Source organism: Arachis duranensis, chromosome 7 (assembly GCF_000817695.3).
Source record: "Arachis duranensis cultivar V14167 chromosome 7, aradu.V14167.gnm2.J7QH, whole genome shotgun sequence".
In the NCBI taxonomy this organism is placed as follows: Eukaryota; Viridiplantae; Streptophyta; class Magnoliopsida; order Fabales; family Fabaceae; genus Arachis; species Arachis duranensis.
The window spans coordinates 5,485,768-5,499,304 of record NC_029778.3 but is presented as its reverse complement, the minus strand read 5'-3'; the positions used below and the strand labels follow the sequence as shown (position 1 = coordinate 5,499,304).

General features: G+C 30.6%; 2 protein-coding genes across 7 annotated transcripts; one reads left to right on the top strand and one right to left on the bottom strand.

Moving 5' to 3' along the window:
• Window positions 1-1,680: 1,680 nt before the first annotated feature.
• On the bottom strand, window positions 1,681-8,693 carry LOC107496668 (CBL-interacting serine/threonine-protein kinase 3). 6 transcript variants are annotated; one of them, XM_052251799.1, is made up of 17 exons: window positions 8,440-8,692; window positions 7,840-7,968; window positions 7,641-7,732; window positions 7,124-7,357; window positions 6,852-6,914; window positions 6,140-6,211; window positions 5,752-5,859; window positions 5,554-5,634; window positions 4,754-4,807; window positions 4,526-4,651; window positions 4,349-4,438; window positions 3,757-3,879; window positions 3,555-3,665; window positions 3,259-3,372; window positions 3,109-3,165; window positions 2,812-2,886; window positions 1,681-2,044 (listed from the first exon to the last, which is right to left on the bottom strand). In XM_052251799.1, exons 4-17 carry the CDS (start codon window positions 7,292-7,294, stop codon window positions 1,964-1,966), a joined length of 1,326 nt encoding a protein of 441 aa, XP_052107759.1. In that variant the 5' UTR covers window positions 7,295-7,357; window positions 7,641-7,732; window positions 7,840-7,968; window positions 8,440-8,692; the 3' UTR covers window positions 1,681-1,963. The 6 variants fall into 6 exon arrangements, with proteins under 6 accessions (XP_052107759.1, XP_015973464.1, XP_015973461.1 ...); XM_016117978.3 differs by lacking the exon at window positions 7,840-7,968; XM_016117975.3 differs by lacking the exon at window positions 8,440-8,692 and having other exon boundaries at window positions 7,840-8,380.
• A 2,400-nt stretch (window positions 8,694-11,093) lies between these two features.
• Window positions 11,094-12,287, top strand: LOC110273499 (uncharacterized). The gene is made up of 2 exons (XM_021126621.1): window positions 11,094-11,913; window positions 12,016-12,287. Exons 1-2 carry the CDS (start codon window positions 11,094-11,096, stop codon window positions 12,285-12,287), a joined length of 1,092 nt encoding a protein of 363 aa, XP_020982280.1.
• Window positions 12,288-13,537: the final 1,250 nt, after the last annotated feature.

Genomic DNA, 13,537 nt, shown 5'->3' with positions numbered 1-13,537 from the left:
TTTAATTTCAATTCCCCAAACCTAGCCACAGCATAGAACTAGATAATGTAACTTAATTTCCAAATTCAAGGATAGCAACCCAACACCCTAAACAGAGAACCATTAAAAAGGCATAGACTATCATCCAAATTGAACTAATCTGGACATACCTTGATGACAAGCAGAGGTTGAGCTTCGGCGGATAAAAAATGCACTGTCGGAGTCGGAGGGAGGTGACCTTTACCTAATCCGACGCACCTAATTCAAAGGCAGCCGAAAATTGATTGTTGGTAAACTAGCTTCCAGCAGCCACAGCTTCGGATCTAGCAGAAGTTCTGCTACAAATTTCTCTATCGGAGCCACATCAATTTAGCATTCGCCCTCTCCTCAGTTGACGTCGACGCCAATCCGACGAAAGCATAGTACCAGTTCCGGAACCTGTTACTCGAAGGATATCATTCTTGCTAAATGGACGCTGGGTATAGAACGAAGGTGAAAAAATCAAACAGGGTTCGGTAGTGGGTTCTAGGATAACAAATTTCAGGGTTCGGTACTGGGTATAGAACGAAGGCGGAAAAACCACCGGGCAGTGGGTTCTATGCGTTTTCCAGGAAGTGAAACATGAATTAAAGGCTTTTGAGATATGCATGTTGAATTTCAGAAAGTGATGGAGGGTATTTTATAAAATGAAAAACAAGTTTGAGTAATTATAAATGTTCCCCAATACATTATATAGTATATGTATACAATAATTAATGTAGTATTTGTTATAGTATATGTTCATTAAAGGCTTTTGCTATTATCAATGAATGTATTAATGCAAGGTTGAAAATTTTTTTGATCGATGGCTGAGATAAAGACACATGTACAAGGGTAACTTACCCATAAAATTGACATGGGTTTGGAAGAATTCACCTTTATTTAATATGTGTATTTTCTGCATTCAACTGTATTTTAATAAAAAAAAATTTCGGACATATTTTGGACATATTTAAATACTATCATATGTCAGCGTGTTTAGTCTTTTTTTAACATATATTCTTAAAATGAGTTTAAAAATAATATATATTATTAATTATTAAAACAAAATATATTTTAAATACTTCTAAACTATCATTTTAATTTATCGAAAAAATACTTTATATTTATATATATATCATGTCTCTGTGTCTTATAAGAATTTTAAATTCGTGTGTCTGTATATCTGGTGTCTGTATCCATGTCCATACATCATAAATTCATATACATCTGCTGGTGTGTTTGTCAAATGATTTGAAAAATTTATTTAGAAAAGTTTATTTAAATAGAAGAATGAAGTGAATTTTATAGAGTTTGAATAATCGAAAGCAAAATCATGAGGGTTTCAAACATCCTAAATCAAAAGCAAAATCAACAAATTATCCCAAATCAGTCCTTGTTACAAATTTGTAATCTTTCAATTTTTAATAATAGCTAATTAGCTATAGGGTACAGTATCATGTTACAATGTTACCTACAACGATTTAGTAGCTTAAATTGTTAATGGATTACATGATAAAATATATTTTAGAAAAATAAAATTATACACCACACTCTTTTCTAATGTCCATTATATATAATAAATATTATTTAAAAAATTGTAATTATTTATTAGTAAAAATAATTCCTTTTCTCTCTTTTTCCTCTCAATACCATACAACACCCCAAACCACCACAGCTTCATCAATGAACATATATGGCTCAAGCTATAGGTGGATACATTCTTACATAAAAACTGTGCATGCATGCTTTCCAACAATAATAGCATGGAAACGCAACAGTAACATGTATGTGATGTGAGTACATTTGTCCAAAACAAACCTAACAAGAAAGAAAAGAAGCTATGCTGGTGGGGCAAGCAAAATAACAAATCAAGAAATTGCAAAATATGGTGGAAGCTACAGAAGAAGAGATCATTATCATAGCTAGACATCAATTAAATTACACTTAGATTTCATAATTGACATCACTTGGCTTCTTTCTTTTGCATATCCTCTTCTGTTTTCCAAACCACGTCGTCCAAGCATGTTGATAGGTTTTTATAGAACTGCACAATGGTGAAAAAGAGTATCAGTTTCTTTTCGCACTTTTTGGTATATTCTTACTTTAGTGAGTAAATAGAAGGTTTAATTACTCTGCTGGTTCGTATAGTTTCACCAAATTTGTAATTAGGTCTTTATACTTTTTTTCCTTTTCAATTGGGTTCCTACACTGCTTCTAATTTCATAATAAAAAATATTATTTGTACACCAAAACCAGCCATTAAAATCAGCCGCAATGTGTTTGTGTATATACATGTGATTTAATTTATTTTTAATGTGTATTTGTATTCCAACATGTATTTTATACTGGTGGCCGACTTTAGTAACTGATTTTGATGTACACGTAACATAGTCCTTTTATAATTAAATCCCTCCTAGTGAAAAAAATATTAGAATTAACTGAATATTTTTCTACAAATTGAAGACATCTATAATTAAGAACCTAATTAAATCTTTGATCACATATTTTTTGGGAGAAATATTCTATTAATTTTAATATTTTTGACATGAAAATGACTTAATTACAAAATTAAAAGTAAGGTAGAAATCCAATTAAAAAAAAGTATAGGACCTAATTGCAAATTTGGTGAAACTATAAGGTCCGACAGAATAATTAAACCTAAATAGAATTGTAACATGGTGAAAAGGAGGCCTATATTCTTGGTTTAGTCTCTATGGAAAGATTAAGCGACAGATAAAAGGGAATGGAGGAAGTAATGTAAGAAATGACTATGTAAATTGATTAAGTGAAAAGGGGAAGAATGAAGGATACCTTATGAAACTCCAATGTATCACCCTTTGCTTTCCGTACCTCAACCATGTGAAGAGAAGGTGCCACTTGGAATATCTGTTTTACAATTATAAGCACTTTTTAACACAATAAATCTTAACAAAAATTGTGATCTTATCATATTCACCATACGAAGATTATAGGCGAGAACCATTAGATGATTTGATATGTTTGACTGAATTGTCATCTAAGAGTTCTCAACTATAATCTGCACATATAAACATATTCATCTGAGTAGTCAAAATAAATCGAGGATCATGTACTTGTACTATACCATACCTCTGTGGCAACATTAAGGTTTCCCTTCCTTCCAGCTTTAACATTTTCAAGCCTCATCTGAAGGTGATAATGGTGTGTTAATTTAAAAAATTACCATTAAATAAGAGGAGCTAGAGCATGAATACAGTATGTTGCACAACTATGGCTTACCTTGTAATTTTTCTTTTGCACATCAAAGCCAAGAGGTTTTGCAGCTTCTTCAATCTTGTTTATTATCTCATCAGCTGGTGATTTTGATGTGAATCTTGTTTCTCTTTTAAATCCCTGCAATCACTGACATCAGAATAAAGCAAACACAGGACTACTCTAATGGAATGAGCATACTAAGTAACTTCAGCATTATATATCTCATCTCGAGTAATCAATATATCCTCCTAATCATCTTCCTAATAATCCTCTTAATTCCTAAACAAGGTAATCAAGTAATCATGCAAAGTAGTCTCTACCTGCTCTATATCAAACAAGTTTTCTAGGTTCAACCCTTTGGACATGGAGATTAACTCAAATGCATTCATGGGTGTTGGTTGTTCTTCCTTCTTCTCAGTTACATGGTGTTCCTGAACAAGGTAAAATCCTCTATGAGACAAAAAAACATTCCAGAACATACACAAAAGCAATCACAAAATCATCTCTAGTTCATCAACATACTTCACAATCTTTGAAGACAGCTTCGACATCATCGAGGTTGGTTTCCCCTTTCTCCTCGAAAACTGGAGGCTTATAATCTTTCTTAAACCATTCATCCTCCAAAATCTCAGCAACAGTGATACGCTGCAATACAGATACGGCAAATTAGGTGTGCAGACATAATTTAACAAGTACTGATACATAAACATAGAGATGTAAGATTAATCATTAGCTCCTATTCTTTTCCTTTCACCGGTCGTTTCTGCAGAGCACGGATTAGATAAATGTGTTCTAGAAAGTTCATAAAGAAGGGCGGCCTAGTGCACGAGGCTCCCACCTGGAAGGATAGATGTATGCAGCCTTACTCCGGGTCAGAAGGTAGCAATCTTACCGTGCGGCATGCGCCAAGGCTCACCCTTTTAAAAGGTACATTAGCATGTCTTAAATAATCATTATATCAAGCTGATGAAGATTAGTTACAAGTGATCATTGGAAACAACCAAGGCAGAATAGCAGGTTAAAACTTTCACAAGTAAAATGAGTTCCAATTTGAGAACAGAAGTGAAATTTCACACATATAGAAGCAGTCATAAAGTAAAATGCTGATCCTTACAGTCTCAGGATTAGGATCCAAGATTCGAGTGATCAATTTTCTTGCACTGAAAGAAAGCCATGGCGGACAAGTAAACTCAGCTGCCGAAATCTGTTGATCAAGAAATGAGGTAATAAAGAGGAGGGGGATAAAAGTAGAAACGAACATAATTGTGAAATACAATTAAAAAATGCTCACTTTTTTATACAGGTTCATTAGATTTGGGTCATCAAAAGGCAAGTAACCTGCAACCAGCACAAAGAGAATCACACCACACGACCACAAGTCCGCAGTTGCCCCATCATAGCCTCTATCTTCAAGGACCTATGCAAGACAAACATATAGTTATAAGGATTATTCTGATGCATGAAATTCAGCATATCTTTCGCAATAAACTAACTATCATGACATGACATTTCTCTGTACCTCTGGAGCAACATAGTTTGGTGTTCCGCATGTAGTGTGAAGAAGTCCATCATCCTGCCATAACAAACATTTTTAAAGATATAGGTTTACATTACAAGAATATGTTCAAAATAGATAGTTACATCATCAAATTAATGATTTTCACGGCTATATAATCTGTACTAATTGAACTGTAGCCTTTTTAGTTACCAATGTGAATAATCCAGTTTTTGTATTCATGTACTTGTATAGGTTAGTGTAATTTTATGAACAATATAGCAGAATTTTTCTGAGTTTACAATTCTTTATATTCCTAAAGCTTAAATCTAGTATGGGAATAGCTTCCTGAGTCCGACTCAAAAAGAAAAATTTATACCATGTCTTAGGTCCTAAGTAGTTATACCTAGAGTGAAGCACAGCCGAGCCTAGACCAAAAAATTGTCAACTTCGGTATCCTTTAAACATCCATAAAGCTTCACAAATCAAATTCTATGACTGAGTCATTTATCTAATCATCTGTCAGAATCACTAGATCCGAATTACAACAGCAAACAACATTGGCAAGAACTAAATCCGAAATTATTGACCATTATATTATTATATCCACTAGAAGAAAACGGTCAGTACAGAATCACACTCGTATAATTTAAATATTATTAGTACATTTTCCTTCAACATATTAAAAAGAATAAAAAATATAAAAACAAAGTTTCTACATGATAATAATTGTATCAGCTAATTCACCTAACAAAAGCAAGATCAATGTAATGAATAAAGATAAACAACAAAGTAAAATTCAGAAGGCGATTAATCATTCTTACCCTGACTTGTTGGGAGAGTGCACTCAACCCAAAATCAGAAACTTTAAGGTTTCCAAGAGTATCCAATAGCAGATTTTCAGGCTGCAGGAAGAAGTTAAAAAATATATACAAAAATTATATGTCAGAGTTACTTTCTTATAATATCAAGCTCAAATAAACTGTTTTCTATGTCCCTCAAGTGTGGCTAAAGGGCCTTACCTTCAGATCTCTGTGGAAGACACCCCTGCTATGGCAATAATCAACAGCATTTATAAGCTGCTGGAAATATCTTCGTGCTTCGTTTTCACTCATTCGTCCATGGTTTACCTTCACAGCATTAGATTCCATTAGAATGTATATAAATATGGAACTTATGTGCTAAGATCCAAAGGAATCCTGTCTGAAACAATGCCGATAAAACAATGCTCATTGAAGGAAAGAAAGAGTATCAGTACTTGGACTAAGTCCAGTATCATAAGCACTATAGCATTGATGAACCACAAATATGATCCAAAAAGTTGCCATGTTTTACTTTTCTCAAAAAGTTCTTGAACCAATTGAAAATGAAATGAAGCCTATGATAGGCAAGAAGAATTTATTTACTCACAATTTTGTCAAAGAGCTCTCCCCCGGTCACAAACTCCAAAACAATATATATTTTTGTTTTACTTCCCATGACCTGCAAACAAAAAAGTTTCACAATGTTAGAGGGGATCGGACTCCTGACATAAAGGGTTATGCAGTCTTAATGCTCTCAAACACAATATGAAAGTTGGAAGAGAAGACAAAAATGGTGGGGGAAGAACAATATTTAAGGATATATAGATGGACTCATTTTTTCAGCTTTCCATTGAACAATATAAAAAAGTACAAGTAAAGAAGTACTTTGAATAATGAGATATTTTTATTCATTCCATCTCAATTAGTCTTGGACAGAAAGCAGCAGCATCAGAATTATTTAAGTGTAGTCTATGCATGTAATGATATGATCCAACATTTTTTGAAACTTCAAGTGAACAAGTATATAGTTCATTTTTATAGAGAATCTCCAAAAGCTCCCTATGGCATTAAATAATTTGCCAAGATACTTTGAGAATCTTAAAGTATAATAAGAAAAGTTTGATTTCAATGCACCGACGCTAAAAATAATCGTTAAATCAAGCGCTGCCATGCATGCAAAAGTAGTTTCCTTTTGAGATAGTAGATGCGGAAATTAACCACTTTGGCTCGCATGGAAGCACCTGATGTCAGTGCATTTTAGAAAATTCTAGACTTAAAGAGAAGAAAAGATCATTCTCATGTATGTTTCTGAGAGAGACCTCGTATAGTCGAACAACATTGGGATGCTGGATTAACTTCATTGTAGCTATCTCACGCCTGATCTGCAAAAAGTCAAAAACACATTACAAACATCTAAGAGACTTAACCTCATTAATGTGAGGGTCTAAAGCAAGCTTTTCCTACAAAGTCTATAACCTTTTTCACCAAAAATTATGTTCATGAAAAGGTAGACATTGTAAGAAATATGCAGGGTAAATGTAAGAGAACAGGCCAACTTATTCAACAAAGTGAATGATTCTCCAAACAATACCTGTTCAGCCATCTTGTGCTTGAGAACTTTTTCCTTGTCAAGAATCTTGAGAGCCACAGGATCACCAGTCTCCGAGTTCCTTGCAAATTTCACCTTTGCAAAAGTTCCCTCTCCAATGGTCCTCCCAACCTCATATTTACCGATACGACGCTTAATCTTAGGCTGACTCATCCTCTATGCCCCCTTGAAACTTTTGTGATGAATGGAACTTCAGCTCACTTACAAGGAACCTACCTGAAATGCATATCAAAATTCAGTTCCTAACTCAAAAGTAAACTCAATGTTATGTGTATTGAGGACATGTTACTATTGCTTGTGATTTTAACCAATATTTACAAAGCCAAAGATGCAAATTATCAAAGGCATGCATGGTGCAAGGACTGCAACATTCCTAGAGATCTGATTGAGACCAGAAATGTAGCACAGCAGAAATATTCTTCTTAAACTTACTCATTGATGCTTGATTTTAAGTTACACATATTGAGAAAAACAAGAAATTGTCAGGATAAGAAATAACCTCAAAGTTTGTCTTCCGGCAAATGATAAACCTACAACCAGAATTCAGCTTGAATATGGAAACCCCCTCTTGGCAACTACTAACTTTGCAGTCTAGATTTGTAAGAAAACCATTAATATCCCCAAAAGAAGAGAATCAAAATTGAAGAACCTCAATTAGAAGGGGAGGGGAAAAAAATGCAAAATTGATCATAAATTACCACAGATATCAGCTTTCCAGCACCATATGGAACCAAAAAAGTTCTCCAAAAAGGACTTCGGTTCAACAAGGAAAACAAATCAGTTGGAGAAAAAGGGCACTTATATGAACTTAGGACCCCACCTCCCACCTAAAAAGCAAGACACTTTAAATCACAAAGATCCAGAGCTTTTCAACAGAAAAAAAAACAACTCAGTTCTTAATTTCAGCTCAAAGTGAACTAATTTCAGCTCTAAACTGGGAAACCAAAAAAAAAATCCCCAGAAATTCAACCTGAAATTAATTAAAGGAAGGTAGGAACTTTTCAGCAATTTTGGAAAATTGAACTGAAAAACCCTTCAGGGAAGTATTAAATGACCAAAAGGGGTGCTGATAACAGAAAAAAACAAAGCAAACCCAGATCAAAACCACAAAATTCAAGTGCCACACAAGCTGCACATGGCAGCATGCTATATATATATACACAAGAGCCTGACGCTCATAAAATAGATGGATAGACATGAAAGAGAGAAGAAAGAGAATTAAAAAATTCAGAAAAAGTTGACAGACAGAATAATACAAGGTAGTTAAAAGTTGAGAGAGAGAGAGAGAGAGGATATACTTCAATCTATGCAGATAAGAATATCTGAATTATTGTGCAGTGTGAAAAAAGGATGAAGACCAAGCTTGGTAGCTTAATTGATTACTGTTTTTGAGTTTTGTTTGGCTTTTGATTATGTCCAAAGGGTGTATTTGTGTTTGTGTGTGTAAGAGATTTATGAAATGGTTTTTCTGAGGCAAACTATCAAACAACTGGTATGCAACAAGACAAAATCTAAGCAAATTGCAATCTTGGGATACTACCTAATGCTGCAGTTTATTCTCTTCTATAGTTAACTATTTGCATTAAAACATGTCTTTTGCACCACTAATCATTCCCAGAAGATTGATCAAAATGATGTGATAGATTATTAACTGCATAATTAAATTTATCATGCAAGTATACACATCAGATGATAATTTATCCTTTATTTTCGAAAGAATAATCTTGAAGAATTGCCTAATAATAATCAGATAGTAAAAATTTACGTATAGTTATTTTTATATAAAATTAATAGTTGATAATTATTAAATGATAATTTAATCAAATATGTCAAATTATCTAACGGTTTTTTACTATCAAATTTTTATAAAAACAACTGCATTTAAATTTCATCTAATAAAATAACTATTTAGATAAAAATATCTTTATACAAAGATAATAATTAAGAATCATAAATTAATTTGATATATTTGACTAAATTATTTAACATAATATTGATTATTATTTTATATATGAAAATATCTTTGTGTAGGTAACAGTGAATATAAAAAATAGGTTATTACCATGGATGGTCCTGGAGAATCATTAAGGTTGGTATGTCCCATTCCATGGATAGAAATATGTTGTGGTCGCTGATTTCATAATAAGTGTAATAATAATGCACATCAGTAGCAATCAACGGTGCCACCCATTCTCAATTTTGAAAAAACCAAAACTTTCAAGATCTCAGAGTTAATTGTCGTGGTGCTCCTTCATTGTTAAATCAAATTCTCTTGCAGGGTATCACTCTCATCAAATTTGCTCTTTCATTTTGACCCTCTTCTTCTTCTCTTCTAACTTTCTTTCATTTTTCTTACTAAGTTTTTTAATAATAATAGAACTAAATTATTTTTTAAATTCATATATGATTTTATCAAATTTATAATTGAATTTTTATATTTTAAAATTTTTTAATTAATTCTTTACATTAATTTTAAATTTATAATCACATCATTATTATTTTAAAAACGTTCAACTTAAAAAAAATATATTGAAGTATATTCATTAGTAATGTGAAATTAATAAAAAGTATTTTTATAATGTTTACTATTAAAAATAATTTAATTATAAATTTTAAAAATTATAAAAATTAACAGAATAATTTAATACAATAATAATAATAACAATAACAAGTTAATAACGTTAATTATTTATGAACTTTATTTATAGCGACCACTTATATAAACTATGTAAAGATAATAAATGAAAATTATTAGATAATTTAACATATTTAATTAAATTGTCACATAATAATAGTTAATATCTATTGTCAGTATATCTAATTAATATATTAAGAACATAATTTGGAAATTATAAGTAATCATAATCACTTACTTTTTCTTTTTTACTTTTGTTTGTGTTCATCAATTATTGTTAGAATAAGTATATAATATTAAATATAATAAATATATAATTATAAATATTTATAGATATTAAATTGATTAAATAAATATTTTAAATTATTGTCACCCGAATATGATTCATCTTTTATTTCAAAAACTTATACTAATAATAACGCATAATTATGTCACAGCTTAACGTAATTAATTAATTACTCTTTACTAATTTAGGATATGAGTGGCAAATAACACGTGAAAGTTATAAAACGACGAAACAGAATAGCCGGCATAAAAAAATAATAGAAAAGAAAGAACGTTTATTAATTTAGTAATAAACTCAATCTTATTGTGTTAGATTCAGTATAACTATTATTAATATTAATTTAATCTAAACGCACTAATCCCTAGCTAGTACAATAATAGCATATTCTCCTTAATTGTCGTCTTAATATTAAACAATAAAATCTTCTCATTTTTACTTTTTTGAAAATGATAAATATATTTAACTTTATTTTGTTAGAAATCATTCAAAAGAGAATGATTAAGAGAATATATGATTATTCGTTCTTAAGATAAGGAGTGAGCTCAAATGAATTGAGTTAGATGAGACTCATACAAGTTCGGTTTGTGAAAATTGAATTTAATTTATCATAATTTAATTTATTTATTATCAGCTTACTAAAAATTTATAAATCAATTCGAATTAGTTTGAGTTCGATTTGTTTATTGGAGATGAGTTAAGCGAATTCATTCTGAATTAAATATGGCTCATCTTAATCCATGACAACAATAAAAAAATTTCATGGTGCATAAATTTAGTCCAATAGAATACATAAATTCAATTATAATTTTAGTCTTTATTATATTATCTTTATCTTATTTTTAGTTGTTCTTATCTTATCTTTATTTGCTTTTATCTTTCATAGGACAATGCTCTGTATATATAGTTTTACCCTCATAGTTTACAACGGACTTGAGTACAATTCAATCAATCAACAATCAATAAAAGTTCTTTCTTTTTCTTATTCTTATTCCTTCATAGTTCTATATAGCTCTAACAAATAGAGAAAAAAAATGGCATCATTGTGTGAGGATGAATTACTTCACATATTCTCCTTTCTTCCAACAAAATCAATATGTAAGTTCCAATCTCTTTGTAAATCTCTTCATGATAAATTTCGTGGAGCCAGATTTAGGATGAACCATGCACAAAATATGTCTCTAAAAGATGATACTTACATCTTCATTCAACCAAGAATATTTTTCAATAACTTCGACAAGGATGAATTATTCCATCTGTTGCCGTCACCGCCCCTGTCGTCACCGGCCGGAGAAGAATCGAATTTCCATGAGCAGCTGCCTAGAAATTCCTTGCAGTTCTTGAAAAAGGTAAAAATTCTTGCTTCGAGCAATGGTTTAATTTTGTGTCAAAGTAATAGTAATAAGGAGCTATGTTTATGTAATCCTATAACACAAACATGGCTCCCAATTACTACTCCATCCACTCTGCCTGAAAATCCTTTTCATGAAGCCAATGTTTTCTTCAAGTGCATGAATAATAAGGGTTTGGAATATTTGGATGATTACTTGATAATTTTGATTGAGGGGACACCAGAATGGGGACAACATGTTATTATTAAATTATATTCGTCAAAAGAAGGTGTACGGAGAAAAATGGAGAATGATTTTTTTGTTGGTCCAATGAACATGAGACTCAATAATTCAGTTTATCTTCAAAAAAAACTGTTTCTGATTTCAAATAGTCCTTCTGTTTTTAAGAAGGGTTCTCATTATCTTCCACTGTATATAATGGCCTATGATTTCGCGGTCGGCGGCGAATCAACGACGGTAAACCTACCAGAAGATACTTTAGAGGCTTCTCTTGATTGGAATTGTGATCTAAGAATTTTTGAATGGGGGAAGAAGAAGAGTTTGGATCATTCTCTTTGCTTAGTTAGGTACATGAAAGGTTCTTTTACTATATGAATTTTGATAGATTCAAAGTCAAGTAAATGGAAAAGGATTTTAGAAGTTAAGGTTGAAGAGATAGGGTTGAAGGAGGAAAATCCTAATGTTCAAGAGTTTAGAATTGTTAATGGGAATTGTTTGGTTTTTGTAACTGGGAGAAAAGTGTATGGATATTATTGTTTCAATGATCAAAGTTGTTGGGGATTGAAAGAAATATGTGAACATAAATGGGATAATATTAGAATTAATTTGATCCCTTATTCTCCGACTCTTCGACCTTGTGGAAGCAATATGGCTTGAAATTAATTCAAGTTCTAGTTTTAGTATTGCGTTTGTTTGTGTACAAGTAGCAGTCTTTTTTTCCTTTTTAAATTGATGTAATACAAATGATAAATTTAATTGAATTTATATATTCTATTGGGCTAAATTTGTGGGCAACGAGACTTCTTTATTATTGTCATAGACTAAGGTAGAAGAGTAGTTTAATAAAACCCTTAATTCTTCTTATATTTAGCTAATTAATGAAAAACAAATTATGCATAATTGCATTGAAAATATTAAATTCGCTCATTTTTTATTGTCATAATAAACACGATATACCTTCAAAAAATTCAGACAATGTACCTTAAGTCATCATCAGTTGTAGTTGTAATTGAGTAAATAATTTGAAATTAAATTTAAAGACTTAAAATAGAAATTATTTATATAATACATATGTAATATATAATATTTTAAAAAATGTTTGTTCAATTATTGAGTTAAAATAAGTCAATAATTCTTTAATCAAGTTTGTAAAGCCAGTTAACAAAATAAATTATCCTCATTACTCTCTCTCATTATAACTGAAATTTGTATTCAATGTCAAGCTTTAGTTTAATATAAAAAAAGTCTAATTTCTTCTTTAATTAGATCTAAATCTAATGAAGATTTGTTGATTCCATTAAAATAATCTTAATGATGAGTAGTCAACTAAAGAAACGTTTGTTCATTCAGTCAACTGAAAAATTAAAAATAAAAAATATTATTTGTATATTAATATTAGTTTTTAAAATTAGTTATTAATATATTTGTATATAATATATATATGGTTTAATTTATTTTTAACGTGTGTTTATATTTTAATATATATTTTATATTAATAACTAATTTTGATAGCTGATTTTAGTGTACACATAGTATAGTTAAAAATAAAATGTTTTTAATAAAACCAAAACAAATTTCTTTTAAAATAATTTGGAGTGGACCTTTCAGTTTAAAAAAACATGCATATAGACTAACTCACCATAATATTGGAGCATTTGTATAATTGTATTGAAATTAATTCATTAATTAAAGTCTTCTCAACCTGAGTTACAATGCAACATTATTTTACAACATTATCCTTGGTGAGACCAAAATATATTCATTGTATGCTCTTTTCAACTTGTAAAGCAAAATATATTTTTTATGTTTTTAAAATATAATATATACTTAAAATTATACTTATTAAATATTAAAAAGATGAATTAAAATTATAATATTATTTGAAAAAATTTAACGTAGTATGACAC